General features: G+C 49.8%; 1 protein-coding gene across 7 annotated transcripts in view; it reads left to right on the top strand.

The window, feature by feature from the left end:
• The window catches only part of LOC141189172 (protein sel-1 homolog 3-like), a 265916-nt gene that overhangs the window by 204323 nt on the left and 33918 nt on the right, over nt 1–27675 (top strand). For all 7 annotated transcript variants that reach the window (XM_073661122.1, XM_073661124.1, XM_073661121.1 and 4 more), the window contains 8 exons: nt 11450–11565; nt 11975–12024; nt 12258–12390; nt 12504–12624; nt 17128–17271; nt 17677–17882; nt 27077–27256; nt 27332–27451. In XM_073661122.1, coding sequence (XP_073517223.1) covers nt 11450–11565; nt 11975–12024; nt 12258–12390; nt 12504–12624; nt 17128–17271; nt 17677–17882; nt 27077–27256; nt 27332–27451 — 1070 coding nt within the window. The remainder of the gene's footprint in view (nt 1–11449; nt 11566–11974; nt 12025–12257; nt 12391–12503; nt 12625–17127; nt 17272–17676; nt 17883–27076; nt 27257–27331; nt 27452–27675) is intronic.

A 27675-nucleotide genomic window follows, 5' to 3' on the forward strand; every position in this document is an offset into this window, starting at 1 on the left:
AGGGGTCCCTGCCATGTGTGCTCCTGATCAGACAGGGGTCCCTGCCATGTGTGCTCCTGATCAGACAGGTGTCCCTGCAGTGTGTGCTCCTGATCAGACAGGTGTCCCTGCAGTATGCGCTCCTGAGCAGACAGCAATTCCTGCAGCATGTGCTCCCGATCAGACAGGTGTCCCTGCAGCGTGTGCTCCTGATCAGACCGGTGTCCCTTCAGTGTGTGCTCCTGATCAGACAGGTGTCCCTGCAGCGTGCACTCCCGATCAGACAGGTGTCCCTGCAGTGTGTGCTCCTAATCAGACAAGTGTCCCTGCAGTGTGCGCTCCTAATCAGACAAGTGTCCCTGCAGTGTGCACTTCTGAGCAGACAGTAATCCCTGCAGCGTGTGCTCCTGATCAGACAGGGGTCCCTGCAGCGTGCACTCCTGATCAGACAGGTGTCCCTGCAGTGTGCGCTCCTGAGCAGACAGTAATCCCTGCAGCTTGTGCTCCTGATCAGACGGGTGTCCCTTCCACGTGTGCTCCTGATCAGACGGGTGTCCCTGCCACGTGTGCTCCTGATCAGACAGGTGTCCCTGTGTGTGCTCCTGATCAGACAGGTGTCCCTGTGTGTGCTCCTGATCAGACAAGTGTCCCTGCGTGTGCTCCTGATCAGACAGGTGTCCCTGCTTGTGCTCCTGATCAGACAGGTGTCCCTGCGTGTGCTCCTGATCAGACAGGTGTCCCTGCTGCCTGTGCTCCTGATCAGACAGGTGTCCCTGCAGTGTGTGCTCCTGATCAGACAGGTGTCCCTGCAGCGTGTGCTCCTGATCAGACAGGTGTCCCTGCAGTGTGTGCTCCTGATCAGACAGGTGTCCCTGCAGTATGCGCTCCTGAGCAGACAGCAATTCCTGCAGCATGTGCTCCCGATCAGACAGGTGTCCCTGCAGCGTGTGCTCCTGATCAGACCGGTGTCCCTTCAGTGTGTGCTCCTGATCAGACAGGTGTCCCTGCAGCGTGCACTCCCGATCAGACAGGTGTCCCTGCAGTGTGTGCTCCTAATCAGACAAGTGTCCCTGCAGTGTGCGCTCCTAATCAGACAAGTGTCCCTGCAGTGTGCACTTCTGAGCAGACAGTAATCCCTGCAGCGTGTGCTCCTGATCAGACAGGGGTCCCTGCAGCGTGCACTCCTGATCAGACAGGTGTCCCTGCAGTGTGCGCTCCTGAGCAGACAGTAATCCCTGCAGCTTGTGCTCCTGATCAGACGGGTGTCCCTTCCACGTGTGCTCCTGATCAGACGGGTGTCCCTGCCACGTGTGCTCCTGATCAGACAGGTGTCCCTGTGTGTGCTCCTGATCAGACAGGTGTCCCTGTGTGTGCTCCTGATCAGACAAGTGTCCCTGCGTGTGCTCCTGATCAGACAGGTGTCCCTGCTTGTGCTCCTGATCAGACAGGTGTCCCTGCATGTGCTCCTGATCAGACAGGTGTCCCTGCTGCCTGTGCTCCTGATCAGACAGGTGTCCCTGCGTGTGCTCCTGATGAGACAGGTGTCCCTGCCACGTGTGCTCCTGATCAGACAAATGTCCCTGCCACGTATGCTCTTGATCAGACAGATGTCCCTGCAGCGTGTGTTCCTGATCAGACAGATGTCCCTGCAGCATGTGCTCCTTATAAGACAAGTGGCCCTGCCACATGTGCTCTTGATCAGACAGGTGTCCCTGCAGCGTGTGCTCCTGATCAGACAGGTGTCCCTGCAGCGTGTGCTCCTGATCAGACAGGTGTCCCTGCAGTGTGCGCTCCTGAGCAGACAGCAATTCCTGCAGCATGTGCTCCCGATCAGACAGGTGTCCCTGCAGCATGTGCTCCTGATCAGACCGGTGTCCCTGCAGTGTGTGCTCCTGATCAGACAGGTGTCCCTGCAGCGTGCACTCCCGATCAGACAGGTGTCCCTGCAGTGTGCGCTCCTGAGCAGACAGTAATCCCTGCAACGTGTGCTACTGATCAGACTGGTGTCCCTGCAGTGTGTGCTCCCGATCAGACAGGTGTCCCTGCAGCGCGTGCTCCTAATCAGACAGGTGTCCCTGCAGTGTGTGCCCCTGATCAGACAGGTGTCCCTGCAGCGTGCACTCCCGATCAGACAGGTGTCCCTGCAGTGTGCGCTCTTGAGCAGACAGTAATCCCTGCAGCGTGTGCTCCTAATCAGACAAGTGTCCCTGCAGTGTGCGGTTCTGAGTAGACAGTAATCCCTGCAGCGTGTGCTCCCGATCAGACAGGTGTCCCTGCAGCGTGCACTCCCGATCAGACAGGTGTCCCTGCAGTGTGCGCTCCTGAGCAGACAGTAATCCCTGCAGCATGTGCTCCTGATCAGACAGGTGTCCCTGCAGCGTGTGCTCCTGATCAGACAGGTGTCCCTGCAGCGTGGGCTCCCGATCAGACAGGTGTCCCTGCAGCGTGGGCTCCCGATCAGACAGGTGTCCCTGCAGCGTGCACTCCCGATCAGACAGGTGTCCCTGCAGTGTGCGCTCCTGATCAGACAGGTGTCCCTGCAGTGTGTGCTCCTGATCAGACAGGTGTCCCTGCAGCGTGCACTCCTGATCAGACAGGTGTCCCTGCAGTGTGCGCTTCTGAGCAGACAGTAATCCCTGCAGCATGTGCTCCCGATCAGACAGGTGTCCCTGCAGCATGTGCTCCCGATCAGACAAGTGTCCCTGCAGCGTGTGCTCCTGATCAGACAGGTTTCTGTCCCTGCAGCGTGCACTCCAGATCAGATAAGTGTCCCTGCAGCGTGTGCTCCTGATCAGACAAGTGTCCCTGCAGCGTTTGCTCCTGATCAGACAGGTTTCTGTCCCTGCAGCGTGCACTCCAGATCAGATAAGTGTCCCTGCAGCGTGTGCTCCTGATCAGACAGGTGTCCCTGCAGCGTGTGCTCCTGATCAGACAGGTGTCCCTGCAGCGTGTGCTCCTGATCAGACAGGTGTCCCTGCAGCGTGCACTCCCGATCAGACAGGTGTCCCTGCAGTGTGCGCTCCTGAGCAGACAGTAATCCCTGCTGCGTGTGCTCCTGATCAGACAGGTGTCCCTGCAGCGTGTGCTCCCGATCAGACAGGTGTCCCTGCAGCGTGTGCTCCCGATCAGACAAGTGTCCCTGCAGCGTGTGCTCCTGATCAGACAGGTGTCCCTGCAGTGTGTGCTCCTGATCAGACAGGTGTCCCTGCAGCGTGTGCTCCTGATCAGACAAGTGTCCCTGCAGCGTGTGCTCCTGATCAGACAGGTTTCCCTGCAGCATGCACTCCCAATCAGACAGGTGTCCCTGCAGCGTGCGCTCCTGAGCAGACAGTAATCCCTGCAGCGTGCGCTCCCGATCAGACAGGTGTCCCTGCAGCGTGTGCTCCCGATCAGACAAGTGTCCCTGCAGCGTGTGCTCCCGATCAGACAAGTGTCCCTGCAGTGTGTGCTCCTGATCAGACAGGTTTCTGTCCCTGCAGCGTGCACTCCAGATCAGATAAGTGTCCCTGCAGCGTGTGCTCCTGATCAGACAAGTGTCCCTGCAGCGCGTGCTCCTAATCAGACAGGTGTCCCTGCAGTGTGTGCCCCTGATCAGACAGGTGTCCCTGCAGCGTGCACTCCCGATCAGACAGGTGTCCCTGCAGTGTGCGCTCTTGAGCAGACAGTAATCCCTGCAGCGTGTGCTCCTAATCAGACAAGTGTCCCTGCAGTGTGCGCTTCTGAGTAGACAGTAATCCCTGCAGCGTGTGCTCCCGATCAGACAGGTGTCCCTGCAGCGTGCACTCCCGATCAGACAGGTGTCCCTGCAGTGTGCGCTCCTGAGCAGACAGTAATCCCTGCAGCATGTGCTCCTGATCAGACAGCTGTCCCTGCAGCGTGTGCTCCTGATCAGACAGGTGTCCCTGCAGCGTGTGCTCCCGATCAGACAGGTGTCCCTGCAGCATGGGCTCCCGATCAGACAGGTGTCCCTGCAGCGTGCACTCCCGATCAGACAGGTGTCCCTGCAGTGTGTGCTCCTGATCATACAGGTTGCCCTGCAGTGTGTGCTCCTGATCAGACAGGTGTCCCTGCAGCGTGCACTCCTGATCAGACAGGTGTCCCTGCAGTGTGCGCTTCTGAGCAGACAGTAATCCCTGCAGCATGTGCTCCCGATCAGACAAGTGTCCCTGCAGCGTGTGCTCCTGATCAGACAGGTTTCTGTCCCTGCAGCGTGCACTCCAGATCAGATAAGTGTCCCTGCAGCGTGTGCTCCTGATCAGACAAGTGTCCCTGCAGCGTTTGCTCCTGATCAGACAGGTTTCTGTCCCTGCAGCGTGCACTCCAGATCAGATAAGTGTCCCTGCAGCGTGTGCTCCTGATCAGACAGGTGTCCCTGCAGCGTGTGCTCCTGATCAGACAGGTGTCCCTGCAGTGTGTGCTCCTGATCAGACAGGTGTCCCTGCAGTGTGCACTCCCGATCAGACAGGTGTCCCTGCAGTGTGCGCTCCTGAGCAGACAGTAATCCCTGCTGCGTGTGCTCCTGATCAGACAGGTGTCCCTGCAGCGTGTGCTCCCGATCAGACAGGTGTCCCTGCAGCGTGTGCTCCCGATCAGACAAGTGTCCCTGCAGCGTGTGCTCCTGATCAGACACGTGTCCCTGCAGTGTGTGCTCCTGATCAGACAGGTGTCCCTGCAGCGTGTGCTCCTGATCAGACAAGTGTCCCTGCAGCGTGTGCTCCTGATCAGACAGGTTTCCCTGCAGCATGCACTCCCGATCAGACAGGTGTCCCTGCAGCATGCGCTCCTGAGCAGACAGTAATCCCTGCAGCGTGCGCTCCCGATCAGACAGGTGTCCCTGCAGCGTGTGCTCCCGATCAGACAAGTGTCCCTGCAGCGTGTGCTCCCGATCAGACAAGTGTCCCTGCAGCGTGTGCTCCTGATCAGACAGGTTTCTGTCCCTGCAGCGTGCACTCCAGATCAGATAAGTGTCCCTGCAGCGTGTGCTCCTGATCAGACAAGTGTCCCTGCAGCGTGTGCTCCTGATCAGACAAGTGTCCCTGCAGCGTGTGCTCCTGATCAGACAGGTTTCTGTCCCTGCAGCGTGCACTCCAGATCAGATAAGTGTCCCTGCAGCGTGTGCTCCTGATCAGACAGGTGTCCCTGCAGCATGTGCTCCTGATCAGACAAGTGTCCCTGCAGCGTGTGCTCCCGATCAGACAAGTGTCCCTGCAGCGTGCGCTCCTGATCAGACAGGTGTCCCTGCAGCGTGCACTCCTGATCAGACAGGTGTCCCTGCAGTGTGCGCTTCTGAGCAGACAGTAATCCCTGCAGCATGTGCTCCCGATCAGACTGGTGTCCCTGCAGCGTGTGCTCCCGATCAGACAAGTGTCCCTGCAGCGTGTGCTCCTGATCAGACAGGTGTCCCTGCAGTGTGTGCTCCTGATCAGACATGTGTCCCTGCAGCGTGTGCTCCTGATCAGACAAGTGTCCCTGCAGCGTGTGCTCCTGATCAGACAGGTGTCCCTGCAGTGTGTGCTCCTGATCAGACATGTGTCCCTGCAGCGTGCACTCCAGATCAGATAAGTGTCCCTGCAGCGTGTGCTCCTGATCAGACAAGTGTCCCTGCAGCGTGTGCTCCTGATCAGACAGGTTTCTGTCCCTGCAGCGTGCACTCCAGATCAGATAAGTGTCCCTGCAGCGTGTGCCCCTGATCAGTCAGGTGTCCCTGCAGCGTGTGCTCCTGATCAGACAGGTGTCCCTGCAGCGTGCACTCCCGATCAGACAGGTGTCCCTGCAGTGTGCGCTCCTGAGCAGACAGTAATCCCTGCAACGTGCGCTCCCGATCAGACAGGTGTCCCTGTAGCGTGTGCTCCCGATCAGACAGGTGTCCCTGCAGCGTGTGCTCCCGATCAGACAAGTGTCCCTGCAGCGTGTGCTCCTGATCAGACAGGTGTCCCTGCAGTGTGTGCTCCTGATCAGACATGTGTCCCTGCAGCGTGTGCTCCTGATCAGACAAGTGTCCCTGCAGCGTGTGCTCCTGATCAGACAGGTGTCCCTGCAGTGTGTGCTCCTGATCAGACATGTGTCCCTGCAGTGTGTGCTCCTGATCAGACATGTGTCCCTGCAGCGTGTGCTCCTGATCAGACAAGTGTCCCTGCAGCGTGTGCTCCTGATCAGACAGGTGTCCCTGCAGTGTGTGCTCCTGATCAGACAGGTGTCCCTGCAGCGTGCGCTCCTGAGCAGACATTAATCCCTGCAGCGTGCGCTCCCGATCAGACAGGTGTCCCTGCAGCGTGCGCTCCCGATCAGACAGGTGTCCCTGCAACGTGTGCTCCTGATCAGACAGGTTTCTGTCCCTGCAGCGTGTGCTCCTGATCAGACAGGTTTCTGTCCCTGCAGCGTGTGCTCCTGATCAGACAGGTTTCTGTCCCTGCAGCGTGCACTCCAGATCAGATAAGTGTCCCTGCAGCGTGTGCTCCTGATCAGACAGGTGTCCCTGCAGCATGTGCTCCTGATCAGACAAGTGTCCCTGCAGCGTGTGCTCCTGATCAGACAGGTGTCCCTGCAGTGTGTGCTCCTGATCAGACAGGTGTCCCTGCAGCGTGTGCTCCTGATCAGACATGTGTCCCTGCAGTGTGTGCTCCTGATCAGACATGTGTCCCTGCAGCGTGTGCTCCTGATCAGACAAGTGTCCCTGCAGCGTGTGCTCCTGATCAGACAGGTGTCCCTGCAGTGTGTGCTCCTGATCAGACAAGTGTCCCTGCAGCGTGTGCTCCTGATCAGACAGGTGTCCCTGCAGTGTGTGCTCCTGATCAGACATGTGTCCCTGCAGTGTGTGCTCCTGATCAGACATGTGTCCCTGCAGCATGTGCTCCTGATCAGACAAGTGTCCCTGCAGTGTGTGCTCCTGATCAGACAGGTGTCCCTGCAGCGTGCACTCCCGATCAGACAGGTGTCCCTGCAGCGTGCGCTCCTGAGCAGACATTAATCCCTGCAGCGTGCGCTCCCGATCAGACAGGTGTCCCTGCAGCGTGCGCTCCCGATCAGACAAGTGTCCCTGCAACGTGTGCTCCTGATCAGACAGGTTTCTGTCCCTGCAGCGTGTGCTCCTGATCAGACAGGTTTCTGTCTCTGCAGCGTGCACTCCAGATCAGATAAGTGTCCCTGCAGCAGGTATGTTCATTCTCACCACTGGGATTACAGAGGATTATATAATTGCATTATAATCCCTGGACTGACATGAGTCATTGCAGAGCTATCTCTCTAGGATTATAGACAGAGGATCATAGAGATTTATTTTTTTTTTGGCCTTATCTTTTAACCCAAATGATTTCTCTCCTAAAATACTCTGTGCTGCTCTGCTGAGTTCTTGAGATCTTTCCAATATAAAGTTTGTGGTTGAGCCGGATGTGATTTACTATCAGGAAGTTCCTCGTGTTCCTTTCTGGTTTACAACCGGAGATATTTGTGCCAAATAAAACCCGCAGACATAGGTGACAGCGATCCTACAGATGTCAGCACCCGCACCACCCTGTAATGAGGGGCCCCAGAACACAGGGCCCGGCACCCAGGTTCCCATAAACACTGACTAGCAAGGATAGCAGTAGGGGAAATCGCGCAAATCCCACCGCTGCCACCAATTTGTCAGGGAGACGCAACTCTGCTGCCTCCAATCATCAGGACAATTCAAGAATTGTCTGACGAGTGATGGATGAGACCGCAGCTGCTTCCACTACTAGGCCGGTTATTGGGGAACTAACAGTGAGCGTATGGTATATATACCTCCGATTCCAACGCATGGAATATTTTGCAATTTTCAAAATTTGAATTTTTATGCCCTTAAATCAGAGAGATATGTCACACAAAATAGTTAATAAATAACATTTCCCACATGTCTACTTTACATCATTATTGGGGAGCTATAAGGGTTAAAAGTTGACCAGCGATTTCTCATTTTTCCATCAAAATTTGCAAAAACATTTTTTTAGGGACCACATCACACTTGAAGTCACTTTGAGGGGTCTTTATGCCAGAAAATACCACAAAGTGACACCATTCTAAAAATTGAACCCCTCAAGGTGCTCAAAACCACATTCAAGAAGTTTATTAACCCTTCAGGTGCTTCACAGGAATTGCTGGAATGTGGAAGAAAAAAATTAACATTTAACTTTTTCACAAAAATTTTAATTTAGACCCAATTTTTTTTATTTTCACAGGGGTAACAGGAAAAAATGGACCCCAAAATTTGTTGTGCAATTTCTCCTGAGCACACCAATACCCCATATGTGGGGGCAAGCCACTGTTTGGGCGCACGGCAGGGTTCGGAAGGGAAGGAGCGCCATTTGACTTTTTGAATGTAAAATTTGCTTGAATAATTAGCAGATGCCATGTTGCGTTTGGAGAGCCCCTGATGTGCCTAACCAGTGGAAACCCCCCACAAGTGACACCATTTTGGGAACTAGACACCTCAGGGAACTTATCTAGATGTGTGGTGAGCACCCTGAACCCCCAGGTGCTTCACAGAAGTTTATAACATTGAGCCGTAAAAATAAAATTTTCACATTTTTCCCACAAAAATGTTTTTCAGCCCCCAATTTTGCATTTTCATAAGGGTAACAGGAGAAATTGCACCATGCACTTTGTTGTGCAATTTCTCCTGAGTAAGCAGATACCCCATATGTGGGGGAAAACCACTGTTTGGGCGCACGGCAGGGTTCGGAAGGGAAGGAGCGCCATTTGACTTTTTGAATGTAAAATTTACTTGAATACTTAGCGGACGCCATGTTGCGTTTGGAGAGCCCCTGATGTGCCTAAACAGTGGAAACCCCCCACAAATGACACCATTTTGGAAACTAGACTGCTCAGGGAACTTATCTAGATGTGTGGTGAGAACCCTGAACCCCCAAGTGCTTTGCAGAAGTTTATAACATGGAGCCGTGAAAATAAAAAAATCAAACTTTTTCCACAAAAATAATGTTTTAGCCCCAATTTTTTTATTTTCACAAGGGTAAGAGGAGAAAATGGACCCCAAAAACTGTTGTGCAATTTCTCCTGAGTACGCCAATACCCCATATGTGGAGAAAATACAGTGTTTGGGCGCACGGCAGAGTTCAGAAGGGAAGGAGCACTGTGTGACTTTTTGAATGCAAAATCGGCTGGAATCGAGAGCTGACGCCATGTTGCGTTTGGAGAGCCCCTGATGCGCCTAAATAGTGGAAACCCCCCACAAGTGACCCCATTTTGGAAACTAGACCCCTCAAGGATTTTATCAAGGGGTATAGTGAACATTTTGAACCCAGAGCTACGACACAGAATTTGATAACATTAGGTCATCATATCTAATAAGTTGTTTGCATCAGGTACTCGGGCATGCACCATGTATCGTGGGTGCTCGAGTGACATGCTCGAGTCATGTTTCACGGTTATTAGACACCCAAAAAAAACATTCGGAGATCGCTCGTGCATGGCAGGCAATCCCTGCGAGTTTTTTTTGGCCACGATGCATATGGGGCGTCGACTCGAGCATGTCACTTGAGTACCCGCGATACTCAGTGCATACCCGAGCACTCGATGCAAACTCAAGTAGCGAGCACTTGTGGTCAAAAATAGTCGCCATATCGTCATCATTTTTTTTTTTTTAATTTTGAAAAAAATCCCAACCCTAACCCTAGCACAACCCTAACCCTAACCCAACCGTAACCCTAGCCCAACCCTAACCTAGAGTTTATTTTTTACGCTGTTCCTCATGCGGTATAAGTGATTAGACTTTTTTTATGTTTTGGCGCTTTTACACAATAAAAGCTAATTTATAGAAAAAAATATTGTTTTGCATCGCTTTATTCTGAGAGCTATAACTTTTTTATTTTTCGGCTGATGGAGCTGTATGGCGGCTTGTTTTTTGCGGGACAAGATGACGTTTTCAGCGGTATCATTTTTATTTATATTTGTCTTTTTGATCGTGTGTTATTTCATTTTTTGTTTGGCAGTATGATGATAAAGCATTGTTTTTTGCTTCGTTTTTTTTTTTTTTTTACCGTGTTCACTAAAGGGGTTAACTAGTGGGACAGTTTTATAGGTCAGGTTGTTCCAGACGCGGCGATACCAAATATGTGTACTTTTATTGTTTTTTTTTTCATAATAATATTTATTGATGGGTACATTATATTTTTATTTTTGGTGCATTATTTATTTATTTTTTTTAAAAATATTTTTACAATTTTTTTTTTTCATTTTTTAACACGACATCAGGTTGTCATGGCAACATCCGGGAAGCCGCGGCAGACAGCGCTGGAGGCCGGCAGGAGAGGGTGAGTATCCCGATCATCTCCCCTTGCCACCGCAATGCTGCGATCAACTTCGATAACAGCATTGAGGGGGATAATGTGTCGGAAGCGGTGCGGGACCGCTCCCTGCACATAGCACCGGGTGTCAGCTGTGACTATTAGCTGACACCCAGCGGCGATCGCCCCGCACCGCTTATGTGCGGGCGCGGTCGTCATATGACCTAATAATATGTCATTGGTCCAATCGGCACAGGTCACCATGACGTACTATTAGGTCATACGTCAGAAAGGGGTTAATCCATAAAGGTAGGCAGTGTTTATAAAAATATACAAGATGATACAGAATAGAAACAATAGAATACGGTATATAAAATTACATACAATAAAAAAGGATAACGAAAGAGAATTACTAAACCTGGTCACGGAAATGGCTCAGAGCTTAGCGGAGGAAAGAACTCCTTTAGGAAACAGACAGTACGCACAACAAGCTGTATCTTCCAGGACTGACAAATGACCAAACCCCATCCCTGTTTTCTATTAGATCAAGGTTACCCCCGCATACCTCCCATTGTTGAGCTCATGTGTGGGCCGGTCATGGGATGTGCTGGGTCTTTTATAAGATTATTAGATTCCCAACTTTCAGGATATCTTCGCTCCTGAAGGTCCAAGGCGGTAGATATCGTTGTCATGTTTCCTATCATGATTTTACCTTTCTATAAAGAGGAAACATGGCATGGATAACATCATCCATTTGATATTAACTTTGAGGCTTTTGAACAGCCTTACGGTGATGTTAGTGAATGCGTTATGTTCGCCCCTTCCCTACAACGCTGAAAATATATCTTACATAAATATCGGATAAATGCAAACCCCAATATTCATCACTGACCACTGGCTCCAAAAAGTCTCAGACCAGTCCTTTGAACAGAAGAAGCTCTTGCCTCAGAAGTGTGCTTCTCCGCCTCTCTATATATACGAATCCAAGACTTGGTATCTGGTTCTCAGAACAAATCTCTTCTGTAATTACCTGTTCACTGAAGGAGGTCATACTTCAATGGAGGTTGATGTGTCTTCTCTTTATCGCTTCCCCAGTTATAATTAATCCCATACTTTCAATGTCAGGGTGATGTCTGTATGGATTTTATATTTTTTTTCTCTACAACACTGTCATCAGTCTGCAGCTTCCATGTCTGTGTCTTCTTCTCCAGGTTATCTACACGTGCAGGTGGAGCTCATCTCCAGGGAGGCGCAGGCTTTCATGAGCCACAAACCTGTGCCCCTGGACCAGTGGTGCCAGATCCAGCTGACACTGGAAACCTCACTGGTGGGGAAATATTATACTGTATATCTACTGTGTGTGCCGTGTGTAATCACCTCCAGAGCTGCACTCACTATTCTGCTGTTCCATCGTGTCTTATTCTCCAGTCACCTCTAGAGCTGCAGTCACTATTCTGCTGTTACATCATGTCTTATCCTCCAGTCACCTCCAGAGCTGCAGTCACTTTTCTGCTGTCACATCGTGTCTTATCCTCCAGTCACCTCCAGAGCTGCAGTCACTATTCTGCTGTTACATCATGTCTTATCCTCCAGTCACCTGTCACCTCCAGAGCTGCACACACTATTCTACTGTTACATGATGTCTGATATGATGATGATAGTAGTTGCTGTGATGATGAGGGTGGTAGCTTTGGCTGTGATGATGAAGGTGATACTTCTGTCATTGTCCTTTCTAGGGGAATCTGACGGTCACATGTGGAGATACAGTTGATGAGACCACCTTCAGGTAACGGCCAGGCTCCATAGAAAACTATCCTCCAGTCACCTGCAGAGCTGCATTCACAGTTCAGCTGGCTGTTGATCACTGCTCACTAACGACTGAATTCCCATAATGCACTTCTGCCTGAGAGCGAGAGATTTGCATAACTGTGAATGCAGCTCTGAATGTGACTGGAGCATGAGGCAGAATCCCTAGATTAACTCTTTCCTTTTCTGGGTGTCTTCCTCCTTCCCCTGCAGATTCTCGGCAGCGGTTTTGCTCTTGGACGCGGCTGGACATTTCTATCTGGGCGGCTCTAAGTACGTGCCGGGGATGAGCGGATTCTACGGGCCGAGCGTTTACTACCGGCACCGCGTCGTGCCCCTCCACAGGGTAACGTCACCCGCCCCTCGTACAGATCTCTGCCAGGTCCAGCCTGACCCCGGGCAGGTCCGAGGCCTCGCGTCTCCGCGTCGCCTGCTGATACCTGTTCTGCTCTTCCTCAGTCACCCCCTCCTCGGCTCGTCCACAATCTCGAGCTTCCTCTCTGGTTCCAGAAGTGCGAGGCCTTCAAGGAGGAAAGTTCCATGAGGTTCTTGCATTATCTATCGCAGCAGAGAACAACAGGTGAGGCTGACGCGCCCCCTGGGCCGTGGGGTACTCGGCAGCCGGGCCTCTGGTTGCTGGGGGGGATATCACGGTAGCTGGCCTGGTCTGTGACCCAGTCTGACTGAACACTCACTGAACTAACTTCTGACTAACTGCTGAGCTAACTGAGTTGCCTGGCTCCACCCTCCCTATATATATCCCTATCAGGGCTCCCTCTGCTGGACTGAGGTGGTAGGGTGGAGGTGTGTGAATGTGTGAGGGCCTCTTGTGGAGAAGTCCATCCATGCACCCTTCTGGGTTCTGTGGCACCAGTGCACAGCAGGGCGCCACACAGCCGCGGCTCTGACTAATGCCGGGGTCCTGATGGGACTATACAGTACTGACTATACAATATATGCTCCTTTCCCCTAATTCTGCTCTATTGCGATTTATTGCGCAATTACAGTGGAGAAAATAAGTATTTGATACACTGCTGATTTTACAAGTTTTCCCACCTACAAAGAATGGAGAGGACTGTAATTTTTATCGTAGATCACTTCACCTGTGAGAGACAGAATCTAAAAATAAAAACAGAAAATAACATTGTAGGATTTTTACATAATTAATTTGCATTTTATTGCATGAAATAAGTATTTGATCACCGACCAACCAGTAAGAATTTTGGCTCTCACAGACCTGTTAGTTTTTCTGTAAGAAGCCCTCCTACTCTGCACTCATTACCTGTATTAATTGCACCTGTTTGAACTCATTACCTGTATAAAAGACACCTGTCCACACACTCAATCAATCACACTCCAACCTCTCCACCATGGCCAAGACCAAAGAGCTGTCTAAGGACACCAGGGACAAAATTGTAGACCTGCACAAGGCTGGGATGAGCTACAGGACAATAGGCAAACAGCTTGGTGAGAGGCAACAACTGCTTGCGCAATTATTAGAAAATGAAAGAAACACAAGACGGCTGTCAATCTTCCTCAGGCTGGGGCTCTATGCAAGATCTCGCCTCGTGGGGTAAGGATGATTCTGAGAAAGGTCAAGAATCAGCCCAGAACTACACAGGAGGACCTGGTCAATGACCTGAAGAGAGCTGGGACCACAGTCTCAAACATTATCATTAGTAACACACTAAACATATGCTAAAATCCTGTAGGGCACGCAAGGTTCCCCTGATCACGCCAGCACATGTCCAGGCCTGGTTGCGGTTTGCCAATGACCATCTGGATGATCCAGAGGAGACATTGGAGAAGGTCATTTGGTCAGATGAGACCAAAATATAACTTTTTGGTATCAACTCCACTCACCATGTATGAAGGCAGGAGAAGGATGAGCACAACCCCAAGAAATCCATCCCAACCGTGAAGCATGGTGGGGGAAACATCATACTTTGGTGGTGCTTTTCTGCATCGGGGAGAGAGCAACTGCCCACATTGAAAGGAGGATGGATGGGGTCATGTATCGTGAGATTTTGGCCAACAACCTCCTTCCCTCAGTAAGACCATTGAAGATGGGTCGTGGCTGGGTCTTCCAGCATGACAATGACCCAAAACACACAGCCAGGGCAACTAAGAAGGGCTCCGTAAGAAGCATTTCAATGTCCTGGAGTGGCCTAACCAGTCTCCAGACCTGAACCCAATAGAAAATCTTTGGAGGGAGCTGAAACTCAATGTTACCCAGTGACGCCCCCGAAACCTGAAGGATCTGGAGAAGATCTGTACGGAGGAGGGGGCCAAAATCCCTGCTGCAGTGTCTGCAAACCTGGTCAAGAACTACAGGAAACGTCTGACCTCTGTAATTGTAACAAAGGTTTCTGCACCAAATATTAAGTTCTGTTTTTCTATTATATCAAATGCTTATTTCATGCAATAAAATTCAAATGATGTGAAAATCATACAATGGGATTCTCTGGATTATTTTCAGATTCTGTCTCTCACAGGTGAAGTGACCTGCGATAAAAATTACCGACCTCTCCATTCATTGTAGGTGGGAAAACTTGTAATATTGGCAGTGAATCAAATACTTGTTTTACCTGCCCAATACAGTGGGAAAAATAAGTCTGTGCCAGATGGGAAGGCAGTCTATTGTACAGCAGATAATACAAGCCTGTGTATAATGAAGACAGTCTACTGTATAGCAGATAATACAAGCCTGTGTATAATGAAGACAGTCTACTGTACAGCAGATAATACAAGCCTGTGTATAATGAAGACAGTCTACTGTACAGTAGATAATACAAGCCTGTGTATAATGAAGACAGTCTACTGTATAGCAGATAATACAAGCCTGTGTATAATGAAGACAGTCTACTGTACAGCAGATAATACAAGCCTGTGTATAATGAAGACAGTCTACTGTACAGCAGATAATACAAGCCTGTGTATAATGAAGACAGTCTACTGTACAGCAGATAATACAAGCCTGTGTATAATGAAGACAGTCTACTGTACAGCAGATAATACAAGCCTGTGTATAATGAAGACAGTCTACTGTACAGTAGATAATACAAGCCTGTGTATAATGAAGACAGTCTACTGTACAGTAGATAATACAAGCCTGCGTATAATGAAGACAGTCTACTGTACAGCAGATAATACAAGCCTGTGTATAATGAAGACAGTCTACTGTACAGCAGATAATACAAGCCTCTGTATAATGAAGACAGTCTACTGTACAGCAGATAATACAGGTCTGTGTATAATGAAGACAGTCTACTGTACAGCAGATAATACAAGCCTGTGTATGATGAAGACAGTCTACTGTACAGCAGATAATACAAGCCTGTGCATATTGAAGACGGTCTACTGTACAGCAGATAATACAAGCCTGTGTATAATGAAGACAGTCTACTGTACAGCAGATAATACAAGCCTGTGTATAATGAAGACAGTCTACTGTACAGCAGATAATACAAGCCTGTGTATAATGAAGACAGTCTACTGTACAGCAGATAATACAAGCCTGTGTATAATGAAGACAGTCTACTGTACAGCAGATAATACAAGCCTGTGTATAATGAAGACAGTGTACTGTACAGCAGATAATACAAGCCTGTGTATAATGAAGACAGTCTACTGTGCAGCAGATAATACAAGTCTGTGTATAATGAAGACAGTCTACTGTACAGCAGATAATACAAGTCTGTGTATAATGAAGACAGTCTATTGTATAGTAGATAATACAAGCCTGTGTATAATGAAGACAGTCTACTGTACAGCAGATAATACAAGTCTGTGTATAATGAAGACAGTCTATTGTATAGTAGATAATACAAGCCTGTGTATAATGAAGACAGTCTACTGTACAGCAGATAATACAAGCCTGTGTATAATGAAGACAGTCTACTGTACAGCAGATAATGCAAGCCTGTGTATAATGAAGACAGTCTACTGTACAGTAGATAATACAAGCCTGTGTATAATGAAGACAGTCTACTGTATAGTAGATAATACAAGCCTGTGTATAATGAAGACAGTCTACTGTACAGCAGATAATACAAGCCTGTGTATAATGAAGACAGTCTACTGTACAGCAGATAATACAAGCCTGTGTATAATGAAGACAGTCTACTGTACAGCAGATAATACAAGCCTCTGTATAATGAAGACAGTCTACTGTATAGTAGATAATACAAGCCTGTGTATAATGAAGACAGTCTACTGTACAGCAGATAATACAAGCCTGTGTATAATGAAGACAGTCTACTGTACAGCAGATAATACAAGCCTGTGTATAATGAAGACAGTCTACTGTACAGCAGATAATACAAGCCTGTGTATAATGAAGACAGTCTACTGTATAGTAGATAATACAAGCCTGTGTATAATGAAGACAGTCTACTGTACAGCAGATAATACAAGCCTGTGTATAATGAAGACAGTCTACTGTACAGCAGATAATACAAGCCTGTGTATAATGAAGACAGTCTACTGTATAGCAGATAATACAAGCCTGTGTATAATGAAGACAGTCTACTGTACAGCAGATAATACAAGCCTGTGTATAATGAAGACAGTGTACTGTATAGTAGATAATACAAGCCTGTGTATAATGAAGACAGTCTACTGTACAGCAGATAATACAAGCCTGTGTATAATGAAGACAGTCTACTGTACAGCAGATAATACAAGCCTGTGTATAATGAAGACAGTCTACTGTACAGCAGATAATACAAGCCTGTGTATAATGAAGACAGTCTACTGTATAGTAGATAATACAAGCCTGTGTATAATGAAGACAGTCTACTGTATAGTAGATAATACAGGTCTGTGCCACATGATGAGACATTCTGATAGACAGCAAATAATAAACCAATGTGTTGCACTGAAAGTGAAGTCTATTGTACAGTAGATAATACAAGTCTGTGCCACATGGAAAGGCAGTCCACTGTGCATCAAATAATAGAAGCATGGGCCACATGGGGAGGCAGGCTCCTATACAGCAGATAAGTAACCCTGTGCTGCATTGAAGGTAATGTGTACTGTGCAGTATGTACATGATGTTACCTGCCCGCATCCTCCACCACAGGAACCTGCTCTGCCACCTACCATCAGTACCGGAGCCGTCATGGCGGACAGTCTCCTGCTGCTCCGTGCTCGGTGTGGGACTCGCCTCCGCCCCCGCACAGGACCCTAATCAACAAGCTGCTGAGGAGGAGGGTGAGCGGAGCAGGTGAGATCATGCCCCCGCGGGCGGCTGGGACGGGCCGCAGTGGCACCACAGCAGGGCAGATGGCCATTATTGCGGTGCTAGTGAGGGCCAGATAAAGGGACCCCCCAACCGTGCTCCCCCAACATCGTGCAGTGTAATATGGCGAGATATGGTGCATTATAGTCCTGTATTATATGCAGTGCCATGTAATATCGCCCGCTCTGCTCGGTATATGGCGGTACACCATCTCATCGAACCCCACCTTACTCAACGGCAGAAACATAGTCATCAGGTTGTAGTGAATTATAGGGTCCCTGCTGATTGACAAGTGCAGGGTTTGCCACGGCGGATCTTAATCAGCCCCAGCTCTTGTGCTTCTGCCCCCTGGTGGCGACAGTGACTAATCTCTTGCTGCTCATCTTACAGGTCACATCACCTTTAGTCGTCAGCTCTTTGGCCAAGCCCTGTACAGAATATACAACACGAGGATCCTGGCTGTTGGTGGTTTCTCCAGGATGAGACGTTCTCTGCCTCTCCTGCTCCAGGCGGGATGTCTGGGGTATCACCCTGCGCTATACACGGCGGCTGTGCTGCACCAAACTGGCCTGGGGGTCACAAAGGACACATCTAAGGTACCACATGTATGACCCACCTACGGTATGACCGTACCTGGTCCCGCCGTGGTTTCCTTGTTCTTATGGGAATGTGAACATTTTAGATTCAGACTGATGGCAGCAAAACTACGAAGGAAGGAAAGAGGGAAGGACACATGTGACACAAGTAGCGAAGAAACACATGTGACACAAGCCAGGATGTGTGTTACCTGACAGACTTCTGGTGACATCCCCTCTACTTAACTCTGATGACAGCCTTACACCCCTCGACTTCTCTCCACAGCTTCATCAGGTCGTCACCTGGAGGCTTCCAACAATCCTGGAGAAGTTCCTGGAGGTGCCGAGCGCTTGTCGCTGCTTTGCCTTCACTTTGAGTCCAACTCATCCCAAATCATTTTCATTGGGTTGAGGTTGATGACTGTGGAGGCCGTGTCCTCTGACACCATCTCCATCCTCCATGGTCACTCTGGAGGTTCTGTCTCATTGTGTTGTTATAACACAAATGATGACTAAGTAAAGACCAGATGGGACAGCAGTCATTGCAGAATTCTGTGGTGGCCATGCTGGGAAATGGGCCTTGTGTTTGTAATAAATCACTAGTGTCACCAGTAAAGCCCCCCCCACCATCACAACGTCCCTCCATGCTTCACGTTGGGCACTGCTTATGTAGAACCCATCTGCTCACCTTCCCTGCACCTCATAAATACATGGCAGATGGTACCAAAAATCTCTAATTCTGACTCATCAGACCACACATTTCCACAGATCTAATGTCCAGTCCTTGCGTTGCTCGGTTCATACAAGTCTCTTCTTGCCTGTGGTCCTCAGTCGCAGCCTCTTCTTGTTTGTGGACCTTAGTGGTGGCTTCTTCTTGTTTGTTGTCTTCAGTAGCGGCTTCTGCTTGTTTGTCGTCCTCAGCAATGGCTTCTTCTTGTCTGTTGTACCCAATAGCAGCTTCTTCATGTCTGTCGTCCTCAGTAGTTGCTTCTTCTTGTTTGTCGTCCTCAGTAGAAACTTCTTCTTGTCTGTGGTCCTCAGTAGTTGCTTCTTCTTGTATGTCATCCTCAGCAATGGCTTTTTCTTGCCTGTGGTCCTTAGTCGCAACTTCTTCTTGTCTGTGGTCTTCAGTAGCGGTTTCTTGTTTGTCGTCCTCAGTAGTGGCTTCTTCTTGTCTGTGGTTCTCAGTAGCAGCTTCTTCTTGTTTGTCGTCCTCAGTAGAAACTTCTTCTTGTCTGTGGACCTCAGTAGCAGCGTCTTCTTGTCTGTTGTACCCAATAGCAGCTTCTTCATGTCTGTGGTCCTCAGTAGTTGCTTCTTCTTGTATGTCATCCTCAGCAATGGCTTTTTCTTGCCTGTGGTCCTTAGTCGCGACTTCTTCTTGTCTATGGTCTTCAGTAGCAGTTTCTTGTTTGTCGTCCTCAGTAGTGACTTCTTCTTGTCTGTTGCACTCAGTAGTAGCTTCATCTTGCCTGTGGTCCTCATTAGAAGCTTCTTCTTGTCTGTGGTCCTCAGCCTCGGCTTCCTCTTGTTTGCGGACCTCAGTGGTGATTTCTTTTGAGCAATTTCACCATAAAGGCAACTTCTTGCACTCTCCTCTGGACAGCTGATGTTGACATGTGTCTGTTACTTTAGGTCGGGGCATCATTTATGAGGGCTGTTATGAGGTGCTGACTAGTGATGAGCGAACATGCTCGCCACTACTCAGTACTCGCCCGAGCATCATGGTGCTCGACAAGCTCGGCGAGTATTTCTGGGTTACTCGGGCAGGAGCTCGAGTCCCCTCCCTGCATGTTTGGCGCTCTTTACAGAGCCAATGAACATGCAGGGATTGTCTGCCACTCACTGTAATGCCGCAGTCATGTTGGTTGTGGACATTACAGTGATTGGCTGGCCGCACAGCGTCATCAGGTCTATTTCAGACCGGGCGCCGTCATACTCGTCACAGTCACTCTGGATCAGACAGTGTAGGGAGAGCGAATGCTGAGCTAGGGAGAGATTTGCTTGTGTATTAGGTAGTGTAGGGAGGAAAAGCTTACATTACACATATCCATCTTAACAAACAGTCCTTCTGAGGACTAATCCATCTGCAGAGATATCAGGCAGGCAGTGTATATAGGCAGGCAGTGTATATAGACAGGCAGGGTATATAGGCAGGCAGTGTATATAGGCAGGCAGGGTATATAGGCAGGCAGTGTATATAGCAGGCTGCAGTGTATATAGCACAAGAGGCTCCATTCCAGTTCTGCCTTCTGCTGCTGTTAGATATTTCTATACAAAGGCCCAGGTCTCAGGGGCCAGGAATCATTTTTTTGCATCTTAATCCTCATTATTTGCTTAAAAAGAAATTCAGAGAACACCATTTTTCTGCGCCATTTGCTTGTTGGCACTGCAGAATACAGCCAGGTCCTTTCCATATTAGAGCGCTAGAAATCCAGCTATTTAAAACTGTGTTTTCTCCGTCACACGGATCACATATACGTTGTCAGAAAATACTGCCATTTCTGGCCTCCATTAAAGATTTGTTTCAGTGTGTCAGTGAAGCAATTCACAGCAGTTTGCTGTTCACACTACTTACCTACAGGCCAGGTATTTAATCTGTGGTTTCTCCGTCACACGGATCACATATAAGTTCGCTCCAAACTCAGTCATTTGTAGTGAGCGTGGAAGATACTGTCCTCCATTTAAAATGGGCAAAGCACGTAGCAAGGGACGGGGAACTGGACGTGATGGTAATGGTGCATGCAGAGGCTGAGGACAAGGCCGTGGGCAAGCCGAAATTGTGCCACAACAAACTCCCTCATCTTCTGCCTGACCTTCCTGTCCCAATTCCTAGGGGACCGCAGCACACCACTATTGAACCCAGAGCAGTGTCAAAAGGTTGTTGGTTGGATAGTGGATAATGCCTCCAGTCACTTAGCCACCACCACCACCACCCTGTCTTCCACACGGTCAAGTCTCAGTAGCCATGAGTCTGGACCGCATATTCCTCACCCTGATCCTCCTTCCTCCCACCATGCTGAGTGCCCAGAGACAACTGATCCCACACTTGGACACTCCGAAGAGCTGTTCACTTTTCCATTTATAGATTCGGGCCTCTCGCCCAGTCCACTTGAAGCGGGGCAAGAGGAGATCGCATGTAGCGATGCCTAAATATTTGAGCAGCCACGGTCACACGAAGGCGACGGTGGGAAAGTGTCACAAGAGGTGAACGATGATGAGACACAATTGCCAGAAAGTCAGGAGGAGGACCATGGTGCGGAAGTGGAAGATGAGGTGGTGGATGATATAGTAACTGACCCAACCTGGCAGGAGGACATGCAGAGCGAGGACAGCAGCACACAGGGGGAGGGAGGCAGAGCACCCCAACAGGCAGGAAGAAGAAGTGTGGTGCCCGCAGACAGAAGGTGGGCAACCGTTCCCCGTAACACCAACACGAAGGAAGTTGCCAGTACAACTGTTATGTCTTCCCGAGTCTGGTTGTTTTTTAAAGACTCTGCCGATAACCCCAAAAAGGCCATTTGCAACACCTGCCAGGCCAACATCAGCAGTGGTGGCAAAACGACCAGCCTGACCACCACCAGCATGATCAGGCACATGGCAGCAAAGCACCCGACTTTGTGGGCCGAACCCCAGGGTCCAGGAACATTGTCTGCGGGTGGCACCATTGCTTCTTCCGCTGTTGTGCATGCAAGCAAATCCCCTGTCCATGGTGCATGTGAAGATGCCTCCTGCCCTGCACCTGTCATTGCACACTCCCAAGTAGCAGCATCAGGAAGCACGTCCATGTCCTTGTCCCAGCACAGCGTTCAGTTGTCCATACCCCAGTCCTTGGAACGCAAGCGTAAATATGCACCCAACGCCCCACAGGCCACACTACTAAATTCTCACATTTCACAACTGCTTGCCCTCGAAATGTTGCCCTTTAGGCTCGTGGAGACGGAAGCATTCCGCAACCTGATGGCGGCGGCCGTCCCTCAGTACTTGGTCCCCAGCCGCCACTATTTCTCCCGGTGTGCCGTCCCCGCATTACACAAGCACGTGTCCCAAAACATTAGCCGTGCTCTCAACAACGCAGTTACCGGTAAAGTCCACCTAACCACGGACACGTGGACAAGTGCTTGTAGGCAGGGACGGTACATCTCGCTGACGGCACACTGGGTTAACATAGTGGAAGCCGGGACCCAGTCGGACCTTGGGACGGAACAGGTCCTCCCGACACCAAGGATTGAGAGCCCTAGGTCAATCAGGGTTGCCCCCACGGTCTACAGCTCCTGCACCTCATCCTCCTCCTCCTCCTCTTCAGCCTCTATCTCCGAAATTACCACATCAGTCACAAGCTGGAAGCACTGCAGCACTGCCTCGGCCAAGCGGCAACAGGATGTGCTGAAGCTAATATGCTTAGGTGAAAAACTGCACAATGCTGAAGAGTTGTGGACAGCTCTGGAAGAGCAGGCAGATCTGTGGCTCACACCGCTGAACCTACAGCCAGGCATGGTCGTGTGTGACAATGGCCGGAACCTGGCGGCGGCTCTGAGGCGAGGCGAGCTCACACACGTACCATGCCTGGCCCATGTGCTTAACTTTGTAGTTCAGCGGTTTCTCAAATCCTACCCGGAGCTGCCGGATCTGCTTGTTAAAGTACACCGCCTGTGTGCCCATTTTCGAAAGTCAGCTACAGCTTTCGCAGCCCTTGCAGTGTTGGTATGTGGAACCATACAGGGTGACTACACACAGCCAAGCTTCATCTCATCCCAACGTGGATTGGGTGACAATGAGGAAGAGGAGGAGGTGGAGGAAGGACAGGAGCTAGTTTCATGCACTATAGACGGTACTACCTGCACAGCTGTCATACCTTCTGTTCAGCGTGGATGGCCAGAGGACAGAGAGGAGGAGGAGGAGGAGAGCATGGTCAGTCATCCTCTTGGTGAGGACATAGAAGTCTTGCCTGTTAGTAGTCTGGCACGCATGGCCGAGTTTATGTTACGCTGCCTTTCCCATGACCCTCGCGTTCTCAAAATTTTGGGTGACAGTCATTACTGGTTGGTGACACTTCTAGACCCATGCTACAAGGAGAACTTTATATCTCTTATTCCTGAGGTAGACAGGTCTACAAAAATGGGGCTGTACCAGAAGGCCCTTGTTGTGGAACTATTAAAAAAATTCCCATCTGAAAACGCCGGCGGCAGATGGGACACTTCGTTGGACAACTAAGGAGTACAGGCGAGAGAGACACAACTCCAATCCAGCAGAGGCAAGGGAACACTGTCAAAGTTCTGGGAGAGTTTTCTCAGACCGTCCCATCGCACAGGCCCTGAGGCGCGGGGTACTCTCACAAGGAGTGCAAAGTTCGGGAAGATGCTGAGGGAGTACCTTGCCGACTGTACCAACGTCCTCCATGATTCCTCTGTGCCTTATAATTATTGGGTATTCAAGCTGGATACGCGGAATGAACTGGCTCTCTATGCCTTGGAGGTCCTGGCCTGCCCTGCCGCCAGCGTTTTATCAGAGCGGGTTTTTAGTGCCGCTGGTGGAATTATAACTGATAAGCGCATCCGCCTGTCAACTGAAAATGCTGACAGGCTGACTCTTATAAAAATGAACAAGGGCTGGATTGGGCCAGACTTCTCAACACCACCGAATGATAGCAGCGTAACATAAACTCAAATCCAGTGTCTTTTCTTGGGAGGTGTATTCCCATGCACCTTTTCACACCCACACATGGGTATACACTTCCTGATTTTGGCTATTTGCTCTTGTCCTCCTCCTTCTCCTCATCCTCCATCACCATATCACCAGGGTGACCGTGGCCGTGATGCAACACCCACCTAATTTTTTTAAAGGGTGTTTATGATGCCCGTAAAAAAATTTTTTTATACAGTATGTTCATGTATACCCCCCAGGGGTAAATGTTTGTCAGCCCATACACTTAGTGCATGGTCATTATAAGTATAGGAGACCCGCTCCTTTCTAATGGGAACATGTCATACTTGTTACTGTGGCCCTGCTCTGTGTGTCTTTAAATTCTTAGTGGGGTTTTTCCCAAATTTTGGCAGCCCTTCCAGTCACAGCATGGGCATTACCACTATAGGAGACCCGCTCCTTTATAATGGGAACATTTTGTTTACTGAGACCCTCCTCTATGTCTCTTCAAAGGGGTATTGGGTTGCGTCCAAATTTTTGGCAGCCCTTGCAGTCACTGGATACGCAATAACAGTATAGGAGACCCACTTGTTAATAATGGGAAGAACAAAGCATAGCCAGCTGATGGCTCTCTAACAATAGCTAGGGCCGACTGCTGGCCTTTTAAGAATAGTAAGGGCCGTCTGATGTCCCTATAAAAATAGGCTTTGTGTCTTTCAGAGTCCCTCCATCATAAATGAAACAGGATGTGTCTGATGATGTGTCACATACCACATGGCCAGATAAGGTTGTAAAATGTTAAAATGACATTTCCCGGTGAATGCATTTGTCTTAAAAAATAACGTAAAAAAGACAAAACAATAGGATATTTCTTTAGCATAAAAAACAGCGTCACCAATTTAACCTCAATGTAATCACATTGTTCAGCTCCTGCACCTCCTCCTCCATCTCCGAAATGACCACATCAGTCACAAGTTGACAGCACTGCAGCACTGCCTTGGCCAAGCGGCAACAGGCTGTGCTGAAGATAACATGCTTAATGCTTAATTGACAAACCGCCCAGCGCTGCAGAGTTGTTGAAAGCTGTAACACAGCAGCCTGATCTGTGGCTCTCACCGCTGAACATATAGCCAGGCATGGTCGTGTGTGACAATGGACGGAACCTGGTGACGGAGGAATGACAGCCGGAGTAGATACGGTTTCCCTCTATGCCAGTCCTTTCACCGAGCTAAAGAATATGGCTGTGGTGAAATACAACTCCCACTGAGAAGCTGTTTCAGATTGAAAAACATTGTGCCCACCAGAGGATTTGATTCTGAGGGCTAACCTTTCTCCCCCGCTCAAGATCCCCATAGCAGCTGCAAAATTAGCGCTATCATTAACTCTCCTGATGTAGAAGCCAGAGCACACCAGAGGATTCTCTGGTGGGACCGTCCAACCCTGCCGAGAAGCAGTCCTGGCTAAGAAAAGGTTCCCGGACACTCTATGGCTGCTTTTTTACTGAGGTGGAAACCCACGCAAACATGGGGAGAACATACAAAGTCCTTGCAGATGTTGTCCTTGCTGGGATTTGAACCCAGGATCCCAGCGCTGCAAGGCTTCAATGCTAACCACTGATCCAGTGTGCTGCTGTTCACCCTCTAATTTCTAACAGGCTGGAGAAACTTGCACCTCCTGCCACTCTATCTTCAGCTCCTTTGTGAGAAAATGTATTTGTGCAGCCACTCAGTCTACCAAATTAAATTCCTGAGAAGGAAATTGGGGAAGGCTTCGCTACTGGTACTGGGGGCAATGCTAATACCATGGCGTCGTACCATAGTTTGCTGGAAATATTCCAGGCTGGTAGGAGGCAAGCAAATTCCCACAGAAAAGCACCAGCAGTAATGTTCAGGGACCCGCGTTTGTAGAAGACGGAGACAACACCGGGAGAAATAGAGACGGCTGGGGACCGAGTATGGACACAAGGCATGAGGTTGTGAAAAGCTACCGCCTCCACGAGCCTAAAAGGCCACATTTCAAGTGCAAGCAGCTTTACAGGACTTCCTGTGAGAAATGACGTGCAGGGTAAATATGGTTTCCCTCTATGCCAGTCCTTTCACCGAGCTAAATACAACTGTCAGCAAAAAAAGCTGTGTACTGGCTCCGTACCATCCCTGGCCACATTCACCTGTCCACGTGTTTGTGGTTAGGCTGTCCTTCCCAGTAAGTGCACTGGGGAGGGCACGGGTAATGTTTTGGGATCCGTGCTTGTGGAAGGCGGAGGCGATACCGGGAAATATAGTGGTGGCTGGGGACCGAGTATGGACACCCGGCCGCCACCGGCATGAGGTTATGAAAAGCTTCCGCCTCCACGAGCCTAAAAGGCCACATTTCAAGTGCAAGCAGCTGTCAAAAATTTTGCAGTATAGTATTGCAGCCTGTGGGTGAGTGGGTGGCTGGCTGCATACTTGCGCTTGCATTCCAAGGAATGGGGTAGGGACAACTGAACGCTGCAGTGGGACAAGGATGTGGACGGTGATTGTTGCAAGTCTGCAACGACAGGTGCATGGCGGGAGGCATCTTCGCATGCGCCAAGGATCACTTATGATGGCCACACTTTTAGGCTGTGACCTGGGAGTCAGAAATGCTTCCAGGGGTCTTCTCCATGCTGTCCCCATGTCATTTGAACACTGTTCCCATTGATTTGGGCAATTTTTAGGCCCTCTGCAGACCGCCGGGGGGAGCCGAATGAAAAATGCTTGCGTTTCCCATAGACTTACATTGGGCTCGTTGCTCAGGTCGAGCACTCGAGTATTCCAATGTGCTCGACCCGAGCAACGAGTACCCGAGCATTTTAGTGCTCGCTCATCACTAGTGCTGACAATTTGCGGTTTATGAGGTTAGTAACTGATGAACTTATCCTCTGCAGCAGAGGTTATTCTTGGTCTTCCTTTCCTGGGGCCGTGCTCATTGAGCCAGTTCCATCACAGCAATTGATGGTTTTCATGACTGCACTTGAGGATAACTTCAAGGTTCTAGCAGTTTTCCGGACTGAATTTCATGTTACAGTAATGATGGATTGTGGCTTCTCTTCCTTGATCGCTTCTTGCCATATTCTGCCTTAGAACAGTTGTGGAATAGGCTCAGCGCTATATGGAACGATGCACCAACACTGCCCCTGCAAAGCGCCCCTGATAGGCACAAACACTTTCCGAAGGCCGGTGAGTCCACAAATAAACACCTGACAAGGCGACATGTATATTGGAGCCATTCCAGGTGATGACTTGATTAAGCTGCGGAGAGAAGACAAGGGGTGTAAAGTCATCATCAGAGGAACAGGGGGCACATCAGAAATATGGGGTTACAGGTCCTCTTTGCTCTTCTTTCCATATGTGTCCTTTTTCCTTTCTGGTTTTGCTGCCTTCAGTCTGAATCTAAAACATGCACATTACAAAAAGGACAAGGACACCACTCCATGCACAGGGGTGTCCAAACTTTTGACTGGTGCTGTACATGTGCTGCTATGCACTGTCTGTAGTGTATGATGGTGGCACTTGTGAAGCAGAGATGATGGCGTTATTTCTGCTCTCCAGGCCCTGAAGTTCATCCTCATTGCTGCGCAGAATAACGAACGCCTTTCCCTGCTATTCCTGGGGCACAAGCACCACCTTGGGGTGGACGGCTACCCGGTGGACTACGACCTGTCCTATGCATATTACTCCAATATCGCTCGCCAGACCATGATGGACCGACTGCAGCCGGACAAACACCAGGTGCCATATTATACTCACGGTGACCCTGAGTCGTGAGTGATGCCATGTCTTACACTGGTGACGTCTCCCCCCCAGGCCTTCGTAGAGCTCATCCGCCTGACAGACAAGGAGGTGCTGAAGCAGCAGACAAAGGAGGACGACGACCTCTTCATGTGGCTGAGGTTCCAGGCGAGACAGGGGGTGTCCTCAGCTCAGGTACTGGGGGCAGAGGATGGGGGAGACAGGGGGTGTCCTCAGGTATTGGGAGCAGAGGATGGGGGAGACAGGGGGTGTCCTCAGGTATTGGGAGCAGAGGATGGGGGAGACAGGGGGTGTCCTCAGGTATTGGGAGCAGAGGATGGGGGAGACAGGGGGTGTCCTCAGGTATTGGGAGCAGGGGATGGGAGGACAGGGGGCGTCCTCAGCTCAGGTACTGGGGG

The sequence above is a fragment of the Phyllobates terribilis genome, unplaced genomic scaffold, assembly GCF_046119375.1.
Source record: "Phyllobates terribilis strain yellow unplaced genomic scaffold, ASM4611937v1 Scaffold_2__4_contigs__length_985480577, whole genome shotgun sequence".
In the NCBI taxonomy this organism is placed as follows: Eukaryota; Metazoa; Chordata; class Amphibia; order Anura; family Dendrobatidae; genus Phyllobates; species Phyllobates terribilis.